This window comes from Trachurus trachurus (genome assembly GCF_905171665.1).
Source record: "Trachurus trachurus genome assembly, chromosome: 9".
NCBI lineage: Eukaryota > Metazoa > Chordata > Actinopteri > Carangiformes > Carangidae > Trachurus > Trachurus trachurus.
In genome coordinates this window covers 32,121,525-32,144,889 of record NC_139895.1, presented here as the reverse complement: position 1 = coordinate 32,144,889, position 23,365 = coordinate 32,121,525, and the positions used below count along the sequence as shown (strand labels likewise).

The 23,365-nt window shown below is 43.0% G+C and overlaps 2 protein-coding genes across 2 annotated transcripts in view; one reads left to right on the top strand and one right to left on the bottom strand.

The window, feature by feature from the left end:
* Positions 1 to 10,563, bottom strand: part of tncb (tenascin Cb) — a gene marked incomplete at its 5' end in the record, with an annotated part of 56,161 nt that extends 45,598 nt beyond the window's left edge. Inside the window, 5 exons of the mRNA XM_083979090.1 lie at positions 2,125 to 2,278; positions 2,801 to 2,916; positions 3,743 to 4,006; positions 8,056 to 9,276; positions 10,077 to 10,563. Coding sequence (XP_083835216.1) covers positions 2,125 to 2,278; positions 2,801 to 2,916; positions 3,743 to 4,006; positions 8,056 to 9,276; positions 10,077 to 10,563 — 2,242 coding nt within the window. The remainder of the gene's footprint in view (positions 1 to 2,124; positions 2,279 to 2,800; positions 2,917 to 3,742; positions 4,007 to 8,055; positions 9,277 to 10,076) is intronic.
* imp4 (IMP U3 small nucleolar ribonucleoprotein 4) overlaps positions 1 to 23,365 on the top strand; it is a 247,612-nt gene that overhangs the window by 1,154 nt on the left and 223,093 nt on the right. The window lies entirely within an intron of this gene.

Genomic DNA, 23,365 nt, shown 5'->3' with positions numbered 1-23,365 from the left:
ATGCATTATAGAGATAGGCGTCAAATAAAGTGTTACCCAACATTTAAATGGGTTTCATTGCAATCTACAAATTCTTGCAAAGATGGAATAGGGACATATTCTTGTCTAAAGAGGAAATAAGAATCTGATAAAGTCTGGGTCCTTTCCACCTATTGTGATAACTGAGAGTAGTTGTACAGGTTTCTATACTCCGTAGTAATGGGCAATCTTAGGATCTTATATCTTGGATGATTTCACTTCTTTGGCCTATATTACTTTCAGATGAATCATTCAGATTGTGCCATTAAAAGACAGGCTAAAGACATAGTTGCTGTCACCTTACATACACACACCACTCTGAACTGCCTCCATCTGTCAATGCGAGGCCCCATGAGCCAGTCCCAGCATACACAAAATCAATCAGTCAATATGTAGATACTTGATCCGAATAGTTTGGTCTCTTCTAACCAGACCATGTTAACTGTCAAACAGCCAGCAATGCTTACTGCAGCTGGAGACAGCAGTCCTTGTTCGGCTCTGCAGCCTCATTGAGTTTTGTGGAGCAGCAAATGAACCAGTTCTCCAACTGAGCAGAACAAGATCCAGCATCACCAGCTGCAGTCCCAAAGTCCTCCTACAGGACAGGAGACTTGTCTGCAGGCGGGAAAACCTAAAGCCGAACAAATGGACTTCCAGGCTCCCGCTTGTGCGCAGACAACCATACACACCATTTATTATGTGATCGCTTGAGTGCAACTAAATCTGTGGAAACGCTCGTCATATTCAGATGGTGCATTAAGATTCTACCCCACAGCTTCTCCAAGAGCCACCACACAGCCACATGTGTAGAGCAGGATTAGATTTCTTAAACCAGGAACAGTTAATGTTCATTATTTATGATAGCAAAAACGGAATTTTGCAAACTGTGGAGATGAACGCCCTCCTCCAAATGTACCACAAAACTAAAGTGAATCTCCAGAGCATCAGCAAGAAGAAAAAGTTCATCATTGCACTTTTAAGATAATAGTAGCAATAATTCTCCAGTCAGATCCCAATATTCCAATAGAGATTAAAATAAATGACATCATTAAAAGAGCCGCAGTCAGAGGATTGTTTAAGCATGATGGAAATTAGGTATTTATGTTATTTATGAATAATATGAAGAAGGTTGAGGGTTCACTCACTTACAGTATATAACACACTTCTTCTACAACAGCATAGTGACAAAATGAATTGACCATCTCCATTTCATGGCTTTCACATGGGAAAACCAGATAGTCAAGATTAAATTACAGTTTGTATTATCTATTATATTCTACATGATTGGTTTTCAATGTACACAATGAGGGAACAAAAGCTTTTAGATTACAAAATATCATGCAAATAATCAGCCAAAGCCAGCATATTATGCGGTGGTTGGACGGCAAGGCAGAAATTGCCAATTTCCGCACAAAATGCGTGAAATATGCGGGGCTTACGATTTCAGAATCCCTGCATTGTCGTTGCAAAAAAGTCAAAGAAAGTTGGAAAATGTTGCCTCACATGTTAACTTCACACTAGATCAGCCATTTTCCCCCTGTTGCCCTGGGAACATTATGAAGTGATGTAATTACATGACGCAAAACATTATCGCCTCACGCGAAAAAATGTGCTTCTCGTTTTTAAAGCTACGGATCTTTATAGACTCAGGAATGTTTTGAAAGTTTGAGCCATATTTATTAAGTTTTGAAATAAAACAAGATGAGAATGTTGCCTATCATGGGAAGTCATTGGAAATCTTTCTCTCTCTTTTCACATTAAGGTTGTAGCCTAATGAAATCAGGCCGCTGGGGGAATCATTTTTTTTGCCAGTTCTCTCAATTTTAGCAAATTCCTGCAATTTCAAAGCATAAAATTGCATTTATATGCTGCATTTTTTTTTTTATCCAGCCACATAATAAAGGCCACCAGCACCAATCACAAAAAAAACTCTGTATTTTTCTGGCAGGACTGAAATATGATTGAGAAAGACACGCAGTAAAGGGTTAAGTCAGAGAGCCCAGTGCAAACTGACTACACGTTCACCATTCTGGAATAAAAACCATTCCAACACGTCTGAAACAAAAGATCGATGAGCCAGTCGGCAGTTTGGATGTTTACACTTACTGGTGAAGACGTTCTTGGAGGCAGGGGGTCCGCGCTTGTTGTTCTTCACCACCTCCAGCTTGACCTCGTACTCCTGGCCAGGCCCCAGGCCCGACTGCTCAAAGGTGGTCTCTGGACGGCCAAGGGAGTTAAGAATCTCTCCGTCCTCCTCTTTCTGCCAGCACCAAAACACAGCAGTCATCAACCACTTCAAAGAGCTGGCATAATGTGAGCGGTGAGGGAAAGAAACATACAAATCATACATAATGGCGCTCTGGGTGGCGTTTGGACTTAAAGAGTTGACAGGGTACTCAGTTTAATAGTGTGGCTTTGAGTAACTCCCAGTGGCACTGTTTGGAAAAGGTTTCTATGAATGCTCAGAAAGGAAAATAAAGCAGTAAACAAAGTAACATTTGCTATATGCTGTATGGGGTCATTGAAGCTGTCAGGACGTCCTAACAGCCTTGACTGCTGTGTGTTTGCATTCTGGCATGGCTCAACCACTTTCCACTGGATCCTCACTCTGATCCTCTTGCGCGCACATTAGGGAATTACTGCATCTGAAGATGGGAGTCTGCAGTGGTTCATATATGGTTTCTACCAGAGGAAAATATGGATAATGATGTGGTAGGCTCTAGAGTTCAACCACTCCCTGGAATACAGAAGCGCCATTAACATAATAGGAAGCAGGACTCACTGTGTTTCTGAAGATGAGGTTCCAGCCATCAAAGGGAATGTCCAGGGGGTCCCACTGTACCTCCACCGACGTCTCCCGCACTGACTTGAACTTGAGTCCTTCAGGCTCAGGCAGATCTAGGAGAAACGCAACACAACTCTTCAACCCTATGTCGCCATTTGTATCAAATTTGATACAAATACATGAGTTTTTGAGACCTCTACATCCTCACGGTGATTTATTTTCCTGAAAAACCTAATGTATACAATCAGATACATGCAATGATCAGATAATCCACCAGGGTGCAGTTATTTATGCACCAGCAGGCCTTCACTTGGGACATCCAATATGGCCGCTGTCAGTCAGTGACCCAAATGCGTTTTAAGTTAAGGTAAGAAAAACCTAAGTATTGTTACTGAAACTTCAATAGGAATAGTTCCTGCATTGATGCAAAGTAAAACTACTTAATATTTCATAACTTATTTTATAGTAGAAACGTGTTAATGTGTGTATCAAAATAGATACAGCAAGGTCATTTTCTATGCAAATCCGATATGCAATTGTTTTAATTTTTTTTTTTTAATTATATAGCCTATATATACATACATTAATTCAATAACAGTTGTAAATAAGGTTTATTTTTTAATATTTTACAGTTCAAAATAAGCTCACTACTCTGTCCCATAGAAGAACATGACAGCAGCAGCCTGTCAGTCAGCAACAGGAGGACTTTCCTTTGTATTAGAATTTGAAAAATATAAATAATCGTTTTTTTTTCGCCACCCCTAATATCGGATCAATATCGGTATCGGGCCAATATTGAAGGCTGCAATATCCGTATCGTATCGGAAGTGAAAAAGTGGTATCGGGACATCCCTTGTGAAAACGCTTCGCTTTTCCAAAACTCCTCGTTGTCCCTTTAATACGTTTCATCTTCACTGAAACGCCGCATTTTGTACGTACGTGTCGCCACCCTAGCGCTGACAGGAACGCTCTTCTTGTTGCTGAGTACGGCAAAGACGCTGATCAGGTACTCGACGCCGGGTTCCAGCTCCCGGACCGTGGCCGTCTTCTGGTCTCCGGGCACCTGCATGTCCAGTTCCAGACCTCCAGCCGCCGTGGGCACGTAGGTGATGAGGTACTCGGTCACACGCATCTCATTCTCCCAGGACAGGTCCACCGTCTCCGGGGTGACCTCCGTCACTTTAAGGTCCTTGGGTGGTGAGACTGTGGAGATATGGAGAATAAAAGTCGTTTAGCAGAGAAGATTTGAAAACGGGAGAAACGTAGTAACAGGCTTACTGAGTGCTGTATTATCAGAAATGCTCCCAGAGGTGGATAAGCTGAACATTTTCTCAAGTGACAGAAGAGGTAAGATAACACCGAGCTGATGCCTCAAGAGTTTGGAAATTGATTTTCTTTGGAAACAAATGACTTTATCTCAGCTCATATTTTGCAGAACATAACTGAAGACTGAGTGCAGCAGTCAGAGCCACGCTGTAAAGCTCATTAAAAGCTGCTTTTGTTCCATAAAGTGGGCTTTTCTAATATTTAAGTTGGGGAAACTTCACAGAAGGACAAAATGCTTATGATAATTTCAAACACACAAACCCGTAAATCATGGAATTTTCTGACTGTGATTTACCCCTCGCCCCTCGTCAATGGCAGTTTTCCAAAAAGAGAAGTTTCCGACATCACAACTCAACATTTTTCCAAGCACAATATGAATAAATATGTTCCAAAGCAAATCATTGTAATGGCAGCTGCAGAACGAAATCAAAACTCTTATTGAAGAGAAACATTTTCCATTCATATTTTGTAACAGAGACTCTATCAATCAAAAGGTTCATATCATAAATTTGCCAACGTAAATAAAAGGCCTGTGTTTCCAGGAAAGGGAAAATAAGATTACATCCAGCGACCATTATTAGGTCGTGTAGTGAATTTCAAGAATCCATAAAATAATTACACTTCATATTTTGTTAAGGCTTACTGAATTAATATTACTATGCAAATATTAAAGTCAAAAGCAGAATAACACAATGTACTGCAGCTCATTCCCATAGAGCACACAGGAGGCATTTCAAGTGCCTTTCAGTCAACCTTCTCATAAGTATCTAACAAAACAGACACTTAACAGACTCCTCTGAATACACACTATCCAAAAAGTGGATCCAAGTGGATTAATATGTTCTATATTCATTTTTAAAGCCATCTGCCTTTTCCATTTCAGTTATATAATTGTATTGATGTTGTAACACTTCATACTTCACAGGCAGAATATGAACTGGCTGAATTATTTAGATTAGTAATAACTCAGTAAGCTTGTTTTTTTATTCATATGTGGTATGAAGATCCTCAGTTGAGGGTTGAGTATTGATTTAATATTACATGTGACAGCTCATTCCAATTGGACTTTCACTAAAGCTTCTTACAATATATCTTATGCTCATACTACACCAAAAGTTGCCAGATCACCACTTATTCAGAAAACATTCTAAAGGAATATTTACACCAAAATGAGCTCCAATGTCAGATAATCTTCATGGAAATGTGTAAGGTCTTATCTACTTCGTCCCCTTGAGGCCCTGCAGCCTCAAAGACCAAACATGATGACAGCGAAGGCATCATTGTACATATGAGGTTTACATTCAGACACAGAGGAGTGAAGCTGCAGCTGCTCATACCACTCCCTGCATGGATTCATTGTTAAACTACAAATTGTATCAGTGTGAACTGTGAAATTAAACCATGTTGCTATACAGAGTTTCCAGATCCACGTTATTCCTGGAACTGGGCTACTGTTTAAGTGTTGCTGGAGATAAAAAAAAAAAAAAAAAAAAAAATGTCCCCAGGTTGGGCTTGGGCAGACCTGTTGCATACAGATGATATGAGTAATTCCTATCAATACAGATTCATATTTTGAATGACAAATATTTATACCCAAATCCTTCCAACCTGACTCCAGGCCAGATCAGCATGTAGCCCCACAGACACACTAATTATACCAATGCTGAAGTCACCACAGCACATAACCGACTGGGTTGGGCTGGTTTTGAGTTGCTGTTTGGCACACAGACCTGGCAACCCTGTTGGTATGTCTGAGTGGTACCTTTACATAAAAAAGCTGCATTGGGGAGTATTTATTTAAACACTGACTCACATGACTCAGCAGTGTCATCTAATTATGCATTTCTTCTCAGCTCTTCAGGTTTAGCTCATTTTAGTTTTTGTAATTTTACTGTCTTTCAGCTTGTTGTTTTGTTACATGGCCTCAAACTTTACCGGTAGGTTCAGTGTCAATAGCAGCAGGCAGCTAGCTCTGATAAACACTTCTGGTCTGTATCAAACAGGCAAACCAAACTAGCTAGCAGGTGGAAACTCTGTTTTGTTTTTGTGTGGAAACCAAACCAGAGCTAAAAGCAGCATGGGAATTGGATAGTAACACTTTACTTCACAAGGTGTTCGTTATGCATTCATGACGGCTTAATAAGGCATGACTCAGCATTCATACAGTACATCGGGTTACATGCTGTGGAGTAACAAGCTGGGAATTTTTTTCAAAATAAAAGTCCCCTAATTATACCTGGAAATACAAGAACAAAATACCCCTGATCAGCATTCTGTTGCAATTGTTCATGAAGGCCCCATAAAGCAGTCACGAATGCATTGTGTGTTACCCAGATGTTTCATCAAAGTCCCTTTACCGCACCTGAAAGTATAGGCCTACTGGGGCATTAAAAAGTTATGTATGCAGAATCTATGCATTGTTTGCTTTGTTCCTGTCACCCAAATTGCCCAGACAGCGAACCATTCCAGTGGTAGCATCATTTGTAATTCAGTTATCCTTCAGAATCCTTCACCACGTGTAGGCTAAAGTGACATGCAAAATAACATAAACCATCCATGAAAATTTTACAAATAACTCCTTGCCCTTATGAAGCCTTCACTGACCATATTGTAAAGTGGCATACAAAATAACATGTGTGACAGTTGACGGTCCTGTCACTATGCCTCCCATTGATGATGTGCCCTGGTTACTTGGCCTCAGGGATGACCGTTTGGTCAAATGGTCAGCGCACATGACTCTAACCCGGGAGACTGGGGTTTAAACCCCACCTGGGCCCTCCTTTGTCCTGCCACACATGCACAAGCTATTCATGAAATATTCACAAAAATTAAATGTTTCCCTTTGGCAAGGGCGTGGGCACAGGAGCCAAACTCAATAAAGTATTTCCAGGTGCAATTTGGGGACTTTTATTTTGAAAAAAAATCCCACTTTGTTATTCAATAGCAGTGTAACTCTGATGTATAAATGCTAGTCGAGTCATGCCTTATGAAGCCGTCATGAATGCATTATGAACACCTTATGAAAGGTCTTATGAATGTGCTCTGCACTAGGGATGTACCCTAACCAGAATACGTATTCGGAAGTACACGAATAATGCTTTGATCCCGAATAGTTTTTCTGTCCGAAGTTTCTCCTCATTATTCGGGAGCTTTTTTCTAAAGAAAAAGAAAGGTTTGGATCAGCAACAACACATAACCAGGTGATTCTGGTTCACACTCCAACACAGTAGGTGGCGGTAATGCACCTTAACGTTGGTGCGCCCGCCATAGAAGCACAACATGAGTAGAACACCAAACACGAGCAGGCAGCACTGCCGGCTGCTACGACGGGAGTCACCCTGTTTCATTTGTGTCTAGTTCACGTTAGGATTGCTAAGAAACAGCAACTCCCTGCATGCATTGCATTACAGTAGACAGGAAGTGCTCACCGATACTTCCAGGGTCACCGTTCAACAACTTAGCATTTTTCTTATAGACAATAATGGGAAAAGAAGCGGCTATAAAACGGTGGATACATTTTTTTGAGTGTCACAACCCCCGCGAAACGACTCGTTTCTCTACCAGAATTTGATCCATTCAGTCCGATTACGTTTGGAAAGTCTAGAAGACCCGCACAATTAAATTATTTTATTCCCTAGTTAGCCGAGAGCTAAAGCGGAAGTTAGCTACTCGGCTGAAGTCAGTGCGCCCACTTCCGGTTTCTTCCCGAATCCGAATCCAAGGTTTTTTTTAAAAGCCCAAATCCGAATCCGAATACTGCACTTGCTGTACACCCCTACTCTGCACCCACCTGTCAAGTAAAGGGCTACCAATTGGGGTAACCTGGATTTGTCTGTCACAGTTAGTAGTATGAACTAATATCAAAATGCTTTAATGAAGCTGTGGGCAGCTAAACAGCCTGCATACATCGCGTCAATACGTCTTACCTTCAGAGCAGTCCTCTCCGATGAAGCCCTCGTCACACACACACACCCCGTTCTCGCAGCGCCCCTGGTTCTGGCAGTCTCCCGGGCAGGTCAGTACGGAGCAGTCCAGTCCGGTGAAACCTTCGTAACACACACAGTTACCGTCGACGCAGTACCCTCGGTCTAGACAGTTTTTGGGACACGTCTTCTCGCTGCAATCCTCGCCGGTGAAACCCTTGTGACAAACACACTGTCCGTTGACGCAGTGGCCCTGGTCCAGGCAGTCGTTGGGGCAGGTCAGCTCGCCGCAGTCTTTCCCTGTGAAGCCCGGGAAGCATTGACACTTTCCGTCCACGCATTCTCCGCGTCCCATGCAGTCTTTTGGACAGGTCTTGATGCTACAGTCCTCTCCGGCGAAGCCCTTGTCACATACGCACTGTCCGTCGACGCATTGGCCCCGGTCCTGGCAGTTGTTGAGGCAGGACAGCTCGCTACAGTCCTCACCCTGGTATCCTATGTCACAAACGCACTCTCCGTTGATGCACTGGCCCCTGTTGCTGCAGTTGTCTGGGCAGGACAGGACTGAGCAGTCCTCACCCTCAAACCCTGGATCGCAGATGCACTTCCCGTTGAAGCAGTGGCCTCTATCGTGGCAGTTTTTGGGACAGGTGAGCTTGGAGCAGTCCTCTCCGCTGTAGCCAATCTGGCACTCGCACTGGCCGTTCACACACATGCCACGGTTGTTACAGTTTCCAGGACAGGTAAGCTCGCCGCAGTCCTCCCCGGCGAAACCCTCGTCACAATAGCAGGTGCCGTTGACGCAACGTCCGCGGTCGTAGCAGTCGTTGGGGCAGATGAGCTCGGAGCAGTCGAAGCCTGTCCACGGCTCGTCGCACTCGCACTCGTCCTCCACGCAACGGCCGCGGCCTAGGCAGTTGTTGAGGCAGTTGGTCTCGGAGCAATCCTCGCCGATGAAGCCCTCCTCACATAGGCAGGAGCCCTCCACGCAGTTGCCATAGTCGCCACAGTCCAGCAGGCAGAGCTCAATGCTGCAGTCGTCCCCTCCAAAGGCCTCGAAGCATTCGCATTTGCCGTCCACGCAGCGGCCCTGGTCCTGGCAGTCGTTGGGGCACTCGGGTTCAGTGCAATTGGGGCCCTTCCATCCAGGCTCACACGTGCAGCTGCAGGTTTCAGTGCTCCAGTTCCCACGGCCGTTACAGTAGGGCTTTATGGACACTTCACCTGGAGGAAAACGTCAAAGGCAAAGAGAGTATTTTTAATCAAGTCTGATCCAGCATCTTAATTGGATGATCCTTCAATTTGTACCACGTCCATGACCCCTGGACAAAATTTAGACATCAGTTACTCCCAAAATATTTATGATACATTTAGGGCTGGGTCTTGACTAAACATGAAAATCACTTTTGACATGGGTTTCAAAATTTTGCACCCTTTCCTAATGTAAAGACTTTATCCTATCACTGTCTCAGAGTTGTACTCTTGAGTCCCTCAACTGTGTACCAGTCAGATCAAATACTATGGAATGGGCTCTTTGCACAGCTCCACTACTTCCTGAACTCTCAAAATCGGATGTTGTGTGTTTTAATCCAGTGAGGATTTTCACAAAAAGTTAAACAATAATGCAACTGACAATAAATGAAGTAATTATTTTATTATTTTAATGGACAAATTACCTTACGCTAATTTTTATGTTTTTGTGTGCTGACTTCCATGCCAGTAAAATGAATATAGTGATAAATCTATGAAGGTGTTCTTCGAAGAAGGAATGACAGAAATGTAACTTACAGCCAATTTGTGGTTAATGGACCAAAAGATGCAAAGTCGGTGCTACGGTCTCCTGAAAATATTGCATGTGGCAGCCTGCATTTATTCCCTTGTTCTCCACCATGACCTTTCTACTCTCAAACATACTAGAAGCTCTTAAAAAATGGATTTCACCTGAGTTTCCCACATGCATACTAAACAGTAAATTCACTGGCATCAGAATTACAGCATAACAGTGCATAGAGTTTAGGTTTTACCTGTAACTTGGGCACCACAGCAGCCTGACCCACTGCCACACTGCTCCCTCAGAGTGGACAGCTCTGACTCCAGCATCTCCAGCCTGTTCAGGATGTCCTTGATGTCTGGCATCTGGTTTTCACATCCGCACGCCTGCTTGGGGATGTTGATGCGGTGGGTGAACACGATCTGATTTTCTCCGTCCAAGGTTTGCTCTATGTGCTCAGTGTTCTGCATGCCCATCGGAGCAGCGCTCTTGTGCTTTGGCTCCGAACCTCCAGGCGACTCCAGGTCCACTGCACAGAGGGACGTGGTGGGGACGTTGATGTTGTAGACGTGGTTGAACACTACCGGCTGGTCGGGGTGCGGTAGGGTGAGGTTCTCCTGCGTTTTCTTGGGCATCAGTGCCTCTCTGCGGTGGCGGATGACCTTCACCAGGCCGGCCGTGGAGAGCTCGAAGGCCAGGGCCACGGTCAGGCAGCCTAGAAGAAAGCCTCTCATTTGCATGATGGCAGCCTGGCTCCGCAGCTTCTGATGAAGTCGCAGCTGAATGGAGAACAGTCTATTCAGATGTCAGCTTGGTGTTCTTGTCTTGAGCCCTAGGATAAGGAATATTCATTTGTTTTACTTTTAAGTGTTCGCTTCCAATACCACATCAAGCATAGGAGCACAATCATTCACACAAAATCCTGCTGGATATTCACATTCGCCTTTGCCATTTGTGATCGATAGAACATTTCCATCACACACACATACAGTGCCTTGCAAAAGTATTCATGCCTGTTGAACTTTTCCACATTTTATCACGTTGCAACCACAAACTTAAAGGTACATTGTGTAGGAATTCCTCCCATCTAGCGTTGCGGTTGTATATCGCAAGCAACTCAATCGTATTCTTCATGCTGCATTCACATGAAATTGGGCAGACGGCAGACGAACAACAGCCGCTGCACGTAACGGCATAAACAAGCCTCTATGTAAACAAGTGGTCCGTCAGCACGAGGCAGAACAATACACCTGACAATATGTTGTCATGGTGATGTCATATTGTTTACCTGACCCATGTTTTACCGGCTTTCTCTCGACTTCTGACTAAAATGACATCTGGTTTGTTACCGACGGCCGTCTGCCCCGACTGCACGTGAATGCAGCATCAGTGTAACGCTCCATTCCTCCTCACTGTGTTACCGCGGTGACTTTTCACAGACACCACCTCGACCTGAGCCGACAGCTCCGGTGTCTCCGCTGAGTTTCCGTGGTTTCCGACCGTCACGCTGCCACTGAACGTAAAAACATGGCGACACCACATGGCAGCCAGCACCGAGCTTACCCGCTCCATGTAGATATGAAAGATATGAACGGCTAATTCAGAGCTGAAAGGACCACTTCAGTTTGTTGATGGGGGGATTACTGGTTAATGAAAAACAGACTTTTGAACCAAATAATCGATTTTCGTGAATAGATAACAGGAGAAGTTACACAATGTCCCTTTAAATGTATTTTATAGGGATGTGATATCAACAAATTATTACCAACACAAAGTAGCACACGATTGTGAAGTGGAAAGAAAATGATACATGATGTTAAAGATTTATTGCAGTAAAATATCTGAAAAGTGTGGTGTGCATATGTATTCAGCCGCCCTAAGTCAATACTTAGCTGCAGTTACAGTTCCAAGTCTTTTGGGGTGCGTGACGTCTCTAGCAGCTTTGCACGTCTACAGACCGACATTTTTGCCCATTCATCTTTGCAGAATAGCTCCAGTTAGGTCATATTGGATTGAGAGCGTCTGTGAACAGCCACTTTCAAGTCTTGCCACAGATTCTCAGTAAGATTTAGGTCTGGACTTTGACTGTTCTAACACATGGATATACTTTGATCTAAACCTTTCCTTAGCTTTGGCTGTGTGTTTAGGGTGGTTGTCCTGCTGGAAGGTGAACCTCCGTCCCAGTCTCCAGTCTTTTTCTGCCTCTAACAGCTTTTCCTCCAGGATTGTGTATACATATATATTTAGCTCCATCCATCTTCCCATCAACTCTCAACAACTTGTCCCTAATGAAGAAAATCCTCCCCACATGATGCTGCCACCACCATGTTTCATGGTGGGGATGGTGCGTTCAGGTTCATGTGCAGTGTTAGGTTTCTGCCATACTTTGCGTTTTACATGCAGGCCAAAAAGTTCCAAGTTCCAAGTTTTCTTTGATTTGTAAAAAAAAAAAAAATCTTTTTCCTTCCACTTCACAATTACCCACTACTTTGTGTTGGTCTATCACATAAAATCCCAATAAAATGCAAAGTTATAACGTTGCAAAAGCACCATTCATCCACATCCACACCATGAGCCAGAGCTGGGGTGAAATATCATAGTATCCCACTAAAAAGCAATTAACCTTCTTCTATGCCCCCCCCAACAAAAGACCACCTCCAATCCTGTTGCTGCTTCTGACCCATTTTAGCCCCTCTGCTCCCGGTGGAGTGGACACACACTTAACAGATGACATTGGGAGCATTCTTTTTCACAATCCCGCAGCACCCAGAGCAGCAATTACTGCAGGGACGGCATGTGACCTTGGAGATCTGAAGCTCTCTTTCTCTCCCCCCCATCATGTCATGACAGGTTGCCACAAACAACACCTGCACGGCGGTGGGGACCCTCCTCTTTACTCCACGGTCCAGACCCACAACCCCCGAGCTGACAGATTAATACCAGCCTGTACTTTACCATCTGTGTTTGTGCAGCAGACCTTTGTGTGCTATACCTGCAAAAAAAAAAAAGGGCAGGTCAGCATTCCCGGACTTCTCTCCTGACAGCTACTGGGTTGTCTTTTAGTACTGTAACATGATTCTTATTGCTCCCACCTTCTGAGACATGATTCTTTTAAAAGGTCTGCTGGAAAAAAAATGTGCTGAGGTAGCGGCACAGGAGCCAAACTTTAAACCAGATGTTTTCACTTGCCGTTTGATGTTAGCGTTAAATTAAATATGCTGGTTGGTCGACGGTCTGCACTTGCTCCATGTGAGTCTGAGTCTGTTCTGCCCTCTACACCGATTATGTTAGGGAAGATATGTATAAGAGCAAGAGATGATTCTTTAACCCTCCTGTTGTCCTTCTGGGTCAATTGACCCAATCTGTTCCCTTCCTCTATCCTTTCTTCTTTCCTTTCTTTCTTCCTTTCTCTTTTCCTTCTTTCCACAATCTTTTTCCCTTCCTTCCTTCCCTCCATCCTTACTTCTTCTCCCTTCCTCTTTTGATCCAATTGACCTGATCTGTTCCCTCCCTCCATCTTTCTTTCCTTCCCTTTTCCGTTCCTTCTTTCCTCCCTTCTTTCCCTTCTTCTTCCTTCCTTGAATGAATCTGTTCCCTCCCTCCATCTTTCTTTCCTTCCTTCTTTCCACAATCCCTTTTCCCTTCCTTCCTTCCCTTCTTCCTTCCTTGAATGAATCTGTTCCCTCCCTTCATCTTTCTTTCCTTCCCTTTTCCCTTCCTTCCTTCCTTCCTTCCTTCCTTCCTTCCTTCCTTCCTTCCTTCCTTCCTTCCTTCCTTCCTTCCTTCCTTCCTTCCTTCTCTTCATCCTTACTTCTTCCTTCCTTTTTGACCCAATCTGTTCCCCCCCTCCATCTATCTTTCCTTCCTTTTCCCCTTCCTTTTTTCCTCCCATCTTTCCCTTGGTCCTTCCTTCCTTCTCTACCTTCATCCTTCCTGCCTTTCTTCCTACCTATCTTCCTTCTTTCCCTTCATCCTTCCTTCCTTGACCCAGGAGGACAACAGGGGGGGTTAAGAATTTTCTTCCTCTAATAATCTGATTTCCAGTTATTTAAACAAGGTCTAGTAAAATTCTTGGCCTGTTTACAACCAATAGGGAGAGATAAATTCTGAATATAGATTCCAAGCACAACTGAGGCCTGCCTGTTTTTCTAAAGTGTCTCAGGCTGAGTTTATATAATTGCACCTTTCACTCCGACTTGTGCGAGATGCTGACGTGACAACGATCATTTCCTACCTCTAATAAAAGCAGTGTGTGCTGCCTTGGCATCTGTAAAGGTTAAGAGCGGGCTGTTTGCAGCCAACATGAAAATGTCTGGTTAAAGCAGATATGAAAATGCATGATTGCAGGGCACACAGAACACATTTCAACCGCCGTGCTGGAATAATGTATGATGGGGTTTCATTTCCGCTGCTGCTATACCTGACTAAGTCGCGCTGATGAGTGGAAACACAGGGGCATCTTTGCTGGGCATTTTCATGTGCGCAGGGGGACTGACAGTCAGCAGGTAATATTCCAGGAAGAGAAGCTGGGTCTGCTCATCCCATGCAGCTTGACGTGTGATTAGGAAAGCAGACAGATGAGTTCAGCTTGGAGGGATCCCACGGCTTCACCCCCCACCATCCCCAACCTCCTCAGCCGTCGATTAGGCAGGAAGGGATGAGCGCTTCAATGATGGGTAGACTGTAAAAGTGCTAATGTAGCTTGGCTGATGGGAGCGCTGAGGATCTGGGCCCTCAGGGATCTGAAAGAACCTCCCCCTCACTCGCTAACACGCTATGTCACACAGCCACACACACACACACCAATACAGACACACCACTGCGCCCAAGCATCACAAACCAGGGATTAAATCACAAAATAGGCAGAAAATTGCTTTGAGTTGCTGTTAAGGTTTTAGTTTTGGCCCAATGGTTGGCTTTCCCACTTTGAGGGGTGGCTGCTCTCCACATGGACCCTCCGAGCGAGGCAGCCCTGAGAGACCAAAGCAGGCTTTTGTCTGAGGAATCTGTGGCTCTGGCGAAACTCGGCTTCATTCAGAAATAGATTAAGAGAAGAAACTTCCACAGAGTCTGAGAAATTGTTTTATTTGACCTTTTCTCCCCTCCGCCGCCGTCCGCTAATCTTTAATGTGAAACACAACAATCACAATAAGAGAATCTGAGTGTGACCCTGAGAAACACAGAGCTGATCCCTCTGTTTGGACTTCCTTCATGGGCACCCTGTGGCCCTGGCATTATGCTAATGCAGCTGGTTGCTGGCACCACAGACATGGGCTCGATACAATCTGACTGCTGCTGCTTTGTAATTCCCTCACTTGGTTTTGCTCTATAGTTAGCTTCTCAAACAGCAACAAAGCTTGCTGCCTGCCTTGTGGTCAAATGTGAGGAGAATTTTATCAGGGGGGGGAAACCTGCTGGCACATACACATATAGTGCAAGGGAAACACTTTAAGTTTTATACTTCTCAGTGAGAGCTGGGAATGCTTGAAAGCTCCATGGGGTCAGTTTCAAAAGTGATTAGCCTTCTCATTGTTTAGTTGATTTTATGATATTGTTGCTTCAGGATTCAAGTGAAAGAGTCTGCCAATCAAACAGCCGACCTTTGACCCCAACGCCAATGCACTGCGGCAGCGGCTTCATATTCCCAGTCTCATGAATGATGCCTCACAGCCAAAAAGTCAATACAACAACAATTTTCACGCAAAACTGTCTGTTCTTTTGCAGTAACTGGATTTGATTTGCTGCCAAAATTAAAGTTATACTAACACAGTACTAAGTCTACATCGCTGGTTGTGGTTCAGTTTGTTAGGTTTGGTTGAGGTTAGAGAGAAATCACATTCGGGAATAAGAGAAAATGTTATGTTGGCCGGTGGTTCGATACAAAGTTAGATCCTGCAAACTAAATCCACATCTCTGTTGGTCTCTACTGAGAAAAGTCAGTTCCCAAACCCAATAATCAAACTAAGGCTAATTAGTAGATGCAACTACTGTAAAAACTACCAAAAGAAAAATCTAAATATAAGGTTTCAAGCATTTTTTATATCATCAGAATGTATGAAACATGCAGATAAAAATGCATGGTTGTACAAAGTTCATACACGTTTGCAGTCCAAAAGAAACAGTGGTAGCGACTCAAAGAGTCTGAAATTTACAATCCACAGAAGTGTCTCCTTACATAATCCTCGCCTCTCTTACATATCTGATTTTCCCATTAGTGTAATGTAAAAACCATCATACCTAGGACCGGTTCAAGCAGCAGCAGCAGCAGCAGCTCCCTCCATTCTTGCAAGAACGTGGAAGTGTTTTCCACGATGTCCCTACAGTAGATGTTGTCTTTTTTTCCCCCTGCAATGTTGTGTAAGTCTAAAACCATAATCCTTGAGTAAATCATGGGAATGTATTTATTTCACACAAAGGAGGACCAAGAGGATCAAGATAAGAGTAAAACCAGGACAGTCCAGTCAGCACAAATCCTTATAAGCTACTGGGTGTCTCCAGCGCAACACGGCATGCAAAGATCTGTCTTATTACAGCGGTCTATCACTCTGCATTGATCCTGCCTCCATTTGAACAGTCCACTTCAAATTGAAATAAATAAAACAAATAAATCCTGTGTGGATGATTACTTTACCAGTGGTATATTTTTTGTCTCCTGTCTTTAAGACACAAATTTTCAGTTCACTGAGAGATTGATGAGAAGACCCTGAGTCTGGGGAGGACTGCAGACGTCGTGTGCAGAAGTGGGGATTTCTTTAAAATTCAGCCAAGACCACATGCTGACAAACTTAATCACTGCGGTTCACCTTTGCCGAGACTGGACCATATGGCGGCTCCAAGGACAGAAAACACGTCAGTCACCAGGCATTCAACAGCAGTGGTTATTTGGGTGTAGAAGGAGGCAAGACGTTTGGCTCTTCTATCATTGTCTTATTATGGAGATGTCATTTAATGCATGCTTCTCCCTCTATACTAAAAATCCACTTTTGGGTTCACGACCCATCACTGCAAGCTTTACCAAGATGTAGGCTGGACTTTTGTGACACTGAGAAGAGAGCAACACTGTTTATGTATAGGGCCTTGCTTAAAGGGATAGTTCAACATTTTGGCAAATTGGCCCATTGCTATAATCCCTATAGTTTTAGGAATAGGTTCGTTACCTTTAATTGTCGGTTTTAGTTCAGCGGGGCAGAGCCGCGAGCTGCTCAGAGCTACGCTACGGAGGCTAATGGAATTTCTTGGTTTCCCTCATCAAACTCATCAAATACACAATCCAACAACTCCAAAACGCTCTCGTGGACAAGTCGAACATTACGAGACGGAGTTGTTTTCGCTTGCCGAAAAACTGCCCCAGACGGGAACTCGCATAGCACAGCGGTTTTGCATGAATTTCCCTCTAAAACAACTCTGTCTGGTAACGTTCTGTTATTATCTCATAGCGTGGTGAATGTGCAGGTCACAACTTGTCCACCAGAGCGTTTTGGAATTGTTGGATTGTGTATTTGATGAGTTTGATGAGGGAAACCAAGAAATTCCATTAGCCTCCGTATAGCTCTGAGCAGCTCACGGCTCTGCTCTGCCGTTCTAAAATAGCTTGCACCGACAATTAAAGGTAACAAACCTATTGGAATTATGGCAATGGGGCAATATGTCAAAATGTTGACCTATCCCTTTAACAAAGTACCTGTTTACTTAACAAATTTGCTGACTTTTTATGATATTAAATTATCCCATACTCTATCCTCATGCTCATTATTACTTGGTTCTTAATATCCCAACTGTTTGGACTGACTGTAGGACTTTTCTTTTCTTTTTTATCTGTTTAAATGGAATAATCTTTGGTCACAGCTTCAGTTGGATGACTTGATTCCTTTCAATCATTTCAAACATATAACATGGACTTCATGCATTCTGAACGTGCATATACTTTTTGAAGTTATTGTTTTATGTTTTACGCTTTGCATGCATATTTTATATGCATTGATTAAATTGTCTTGCTTCCATTATTGTAATCAGGGCGTCATTGGAAAAAGAGAGCCTGCTCTCAATTGGCCCACCCTGAATAAATAAAAGTAAATGAGATTGTGTTCAACAGTAAAGTGAGATAAGTCGTTCAAAAAGTAGGTGGACCAAATGTGGAGACGCAGTCTGACAAAATGAAAAGAGAGAGATTTGTGAACAGTCGGTGGATAATGGCAGCAGCGTGAGCAGATGCCGCCGCATCCAACTGTAAACGCGACAACAAACAAACTGAATAATGAAGCAGTGTGCCCCACTTGGTGTGTAAAAGCTGTAAATATTCAATGACCACAACTACAACTCAAGTCCCACGACTGTATGTTAAACAGGTCTGATAGGATGCGCGCACGCTTTCTATTCATTTCTGAAGAATTTATCAAGCTTGCTTAGTTTTGTAGGTCACCCGTGACAAAAACTCAGCTTGCCTCCTTTGGTACAGAATCCGAATCTGGGTCGCTGGTATAAGGACTGAAGGAAGGGTTATTGTCTGGGGCTCTTTTCACCTTGAGATACTGTCAAACCACAATAAGAGAAAATGACCAGGAAATTGGCCTCAGTGACAGAAACTCACTTTCCTGCGTAAGTGATATTGAAATAAACGCATTCTTCTGGTTGTGCTATCCCATTTCCCAGCAGCCCCGCAAATCTCTTGATAAAGATATTCATCATAATCAACAGGCCTACAAGGTGAAAGAAACCTCCCACATGTGTCCTGGGCTAGACTAGGTGAATATTGATTTGGATACTGTAGCTCCACCAAGGTCATGGCCAGATAGTGAGTTGCTGAGGACAGCAGTATGCCTGTGAGTTATAATCATCAAACACAGAAATGAATTTCCAGCATGAGGCAGGGGCGGGGTGGGGTGGAGGGGGCTCGACTTGGCTGCTCGATGCGTGATCGATGGAACGGGGTTGTTGCTGCTTCTCAGAAAAGGTTTTTCAAATTTTATCACCTCGTGCTCTGGAAGACAACACACCATCTTTCTCTTTCTGCTTCTTTTACGACCGACGGGGCCCGCCGCGGCGCTTCACAAAACCCTAGACGGCATAATAAAGAAGTAAACTGTTCTCTTAACAACCGAAAGAGATGCAGAGCGTTGCTGGAGAACCAGACCGAGCGAGCGATCATTCTCACCTCATTTCATTGTGGGGGGAGAAATGAGCAGGTAATAAGAGGCGCGAATTGTGGTTGTAATACAGCGCGGCAGTGATGCAGGGAGGACGCAGCTGATTGGCTGACAGCCTGGCCTCCCAGTCTGCTCCTTGTGGAAGGCCTATATTTCAGAAGCAGGTCAGGTTGAGCAGGTCAGCGCACACTGACACACAGAGCCGTTGCAAAAGTGGCCTGGGCTCAATTTCCGTGTCATTTCGTTGGCAACGGTACCAGCTTTGTAGTTGAATTGATTAATTTGCTTTATGGCAGATCTCCATCCCTCCACCTCACCATGTGTTTTTTTTTTTTTTTCCACTGTTGTCATCTTATCTTTTCCTGCAGCAGCAGCTTTCCTCTCTGTTGGATAGTGTTAATAGGCTCCGGTTGGTTGACATGATTAAAGCTCAATTGATTAATTAATTAACCAATCAGTCAATCACAAGAAAATGAATCTACAGGAGGTGATTTTTCACACATAATTGTTAACATGAATATGTAATCATATTGTCCTTATCTCCCGACATGTTACACGTCAAAGTAGTGGAGAGATAAAAATGCAAATTAATATGTTGTTACTGATGAAAATTGTTATGTTTTGCAAAGAGGAACACATCATCTACAACCATTAGCTATATGAGGTGAGAACATATTTCTGTGTTGTGTTAACAGACTGTTTTGATGCCCTCAAGTGGCCAAAATCAATTATTGGTGCTGAGGCCTGATTAAAGAATAAGATAAATATGAAATGAATGATATTGTATTTCAAAATTGCTTTTTAAAAATGTATTTTACTTATAGTAAGAAAATTAGTTGGAAAATTGGGATTGAAGTGACAATTTTTTTAATTAAAAATTAAGCTAAACAGGTTAGTTATTGTTTTATTGAAGAGTGTAAACCAAGCAGTAACATATAATTAGATATAGGTCACATTATCTTATTCAACTGTTGACAAGGGATTCCCTCAAATGAAATCAGACTGAAGGCAGCGATGTGAAATCAATAAACCATATCAATATTTTCACTGCCGTTCTCAGTGTTATCATAATTTCCCACATGGTAAACAGAAATGAAATGGAGAATGATGGAAGGAAAAGAAAAAAAAAAGAAAGACTTGGTTTCATCAAACCAAAGCTATGCTTATTGGCTCTCCACTGTGACCCCATTGGATCCGATGACACAGATAGTATAGGGGGAGTGGTGGGGGTAAGTGTGTTCATGGCTGATAAGGCGGATGGCGAGGCTGGATCTGAGATACTGGCAGAAACACTTATCTGGATACTCAGAGAGAGTGCTCTGCCAAGACGGAGCCCTATCACACTCACAGAACCGCCGGAGTGATTTGGAGCCAGAGTTGACATGTCTGACTGATACCGCACCAAAAAAGTCTGTTTCCTCAACCAAAACCAATTTCCCACTTTGACACCAAGATATGGTGAAAACAAATGTTGAGCAAACAGCAGTGCTCATTGGGTCAGTTGTGGAGCAGACAGTCCCATCTTTCACACTATTTTTTTTTGTTTTTTTCTGTATGTGTGTGTGTGTGTGTGTGTGTGTGATTTGACTTGCACCACGCCACGAGACCCATCAATATTCTTTATGGCTCTTCCCTCGTGGGGCCCTCCCTCTCCGCGCTGCTGTTTCTTACTGGGTCCAGATGGAGAGGTTAGATGCTAGTCATTGTTCACGAGGTTTTTAACATGCTGGGTTACCGGTGGCCTACTGTTTATTAGCCTAACCCCTGTGTGGTGTGGAGGCTTGGCAGCCTTTACAGCACATCCACCTGCTGTTTTCTCCAGACACTTGTAAGTGCGTAGGCCTCCGTTCTGCCTATTCCTCTCTCTCCTCTGCATTTACACTGCAATTACTATTAAAAAAAATGTTTTTAAATCGGACTGGTTCTGGGCTGCTGCTTACGTTGTAACACTACACAGAGGTATCAATGTTGACTTCTGGGAATTGTCTAAGCTTACCATGTAACTAACACCTTCCCTCTCAGGTAAATGAGCTGCAAGGTGAGAACACGTTCCCCTGAGGATCTCCAAACAGCTTCGGCTGGCTTATTTTGCATGAACGCCACTTCTTGTGAACTTTTGTGCTTGTAATAGCTACCAGTGTATTGTCTTAAGTGGTACCAACACCAGACTTGACACGGAGAAGTGTGAAACACTTGACCTACAGACTGGAACATACCAAAGAAAGACCCAGCAACCCAAATGAATACAGACAAGACAACACATCTGTAGAGGAGAGAGCCTTCCCTTTCTGTTCTGAAAGTCCTATGGGACTGAAATGGTAAATGCAGTCATGGAGGGAGATTTTTCTTTTATAAAATCCCAAGTATGCTAAATAAACACAGGGTTTCCAAGGGCTTTTGAAAAAAAAAAAAGACTGCACATGTCAGCGCTACACCGGAGGTTTATGGGTAACTTCCATTCAAACAAGCTGGAAAGGTTTTTTCTCTCCACTACAAATGGAAGCATGCATGTTGGCTGTGATACCCAGACATCTGTTTGTCCTTGTCTGTGATGAAAGTCTGAAGCGTGTTCCCTGTCCAAATTGGGAGTGCCTTCCATTCACACACTTGTATGAGCCTAATGACCCGAATCCCCAGGGTCGGCTCTTCATTGGCTTACCCCGTTTTTTTTTTTACTATTTTCCCCAATTTAAATTGTCTACCCCGCTCAAAAGGACCCCCATCATGTTCCCAGAACATTGTAGCCCATGCATTCCAATATGCAAAGTCACTGGTGGTGGTAAAGTGTTAACATCAAGTATCCAGTCCACCACATGTGTTTGTCCACTGGCTGCCCCAACGGAGGGCAGGGCAATACAAAGGCATTTCACATCCCACAGCTCCAAGACTTCTACTCCTTTCCCCATTACACATTAGCATCGGAGGAGCATTAAAAACCATCTGGGATGCTTAAAAGACTGGATTTCCTTGAGGGGTGAGGGGGGGGGTCTTTGTTCTGTGGTGATGGCTAAGCTGACTGGGAGAGGAGAGGAGGGGGGGGCTGGGAAACAGGAAAAAGGCTGTGGTGAGGAAAACACACTCAGTGATGCAAAGTCTGAGTCTTACAAACATTTCTTTAAACACACAAGGAGTGGTCAGAAGAAAGCACACTACTCTGTGATACAAGCCTTCAAGTTCAATTGAAAGTCTTAAAATCAGGATTTGCTGATTGGTTGTACTGTAAGATGAAATAGAATTTAACTCAAAAACTATAAAAGCCTATCCTATTGTAAAATAAATCATATTCCATTCAGTGTCACAGTTATTACTGCACAGGCAGTACATTTCTCAGCTTTAGGATTAATACAAACATTAATGTTTGCATGCTAATATTAATGGGTATAATATTTATGGGTAACACTTTACTTGACGCCTATCTCTATGATGCATTATAACCATACTTATAATGAGTTATAATGCAGTTATAGCACTGTACAACTATAGTTATAAACACTCATAAATGATCATAATGCGTTATAACAATAATCATAACACACTATAAAGCATTTTATCATGACTTATAAGGTCAGGTATTATAATACATTATAACTCGCTGACGATGCCCACATTGATAATACATTATAAATATAGTTATAATGTGTTATAATTGGCTTATAAACATATATAACTATCATTATACACATGATAGAGCATTTTATAATGACTTAAGGTCAAGTATTATAATAGAGTTATAATTGCTCTATAATGTGTAATGTTATTATAAAGCCTTATGGTAATTTATGAGTGTTTATAATGATAGTTATACAGGTTTAAAAGCCAATTAGAACACATTATAACTATATTTATAATGTATACTGTAATGCGTTGTAGAGATAGGCATCAAGTAAAGTGTTGCCAATTTATGTATATTAATAGTGACTATACATTCACATTCAAATTAGCACCAATGAAAACCCAAAGTTAAGGTTAATGGGGATGCCAAGCTCAGCAGGTATCTGGTCATAAACCACACAAGTTGAGACATGACAAAGAACTGATGATGCCTGATAAAAAATTCCCAAAGTAAAATGAATCCGTCCTCTGAGGACCAAGAAAATAGCTGAATACGCTTCAGGCGTATTTCTATTGGATCGGCTGTATCTTTTAGTATTTATATTCCATTTAAATGCTACACACTTCAACAGAGGAACCAATCTTTAGTTCCCTTGCACTTGTATCATTTGATTTGCTGCAGTCATAAACCATGTGGACCACAGGTGGCCATGTGCACCATGCAGCACTCAGGCAGCCCAGGTGAAATGAGTCCATCCATCTGGTCAGATGTCAGTGAACACCACGAGTATAGTGAGCGAGATATTTCAGTAACTATGTTGAAACTATAGCGAGACAAAAGGAAGGG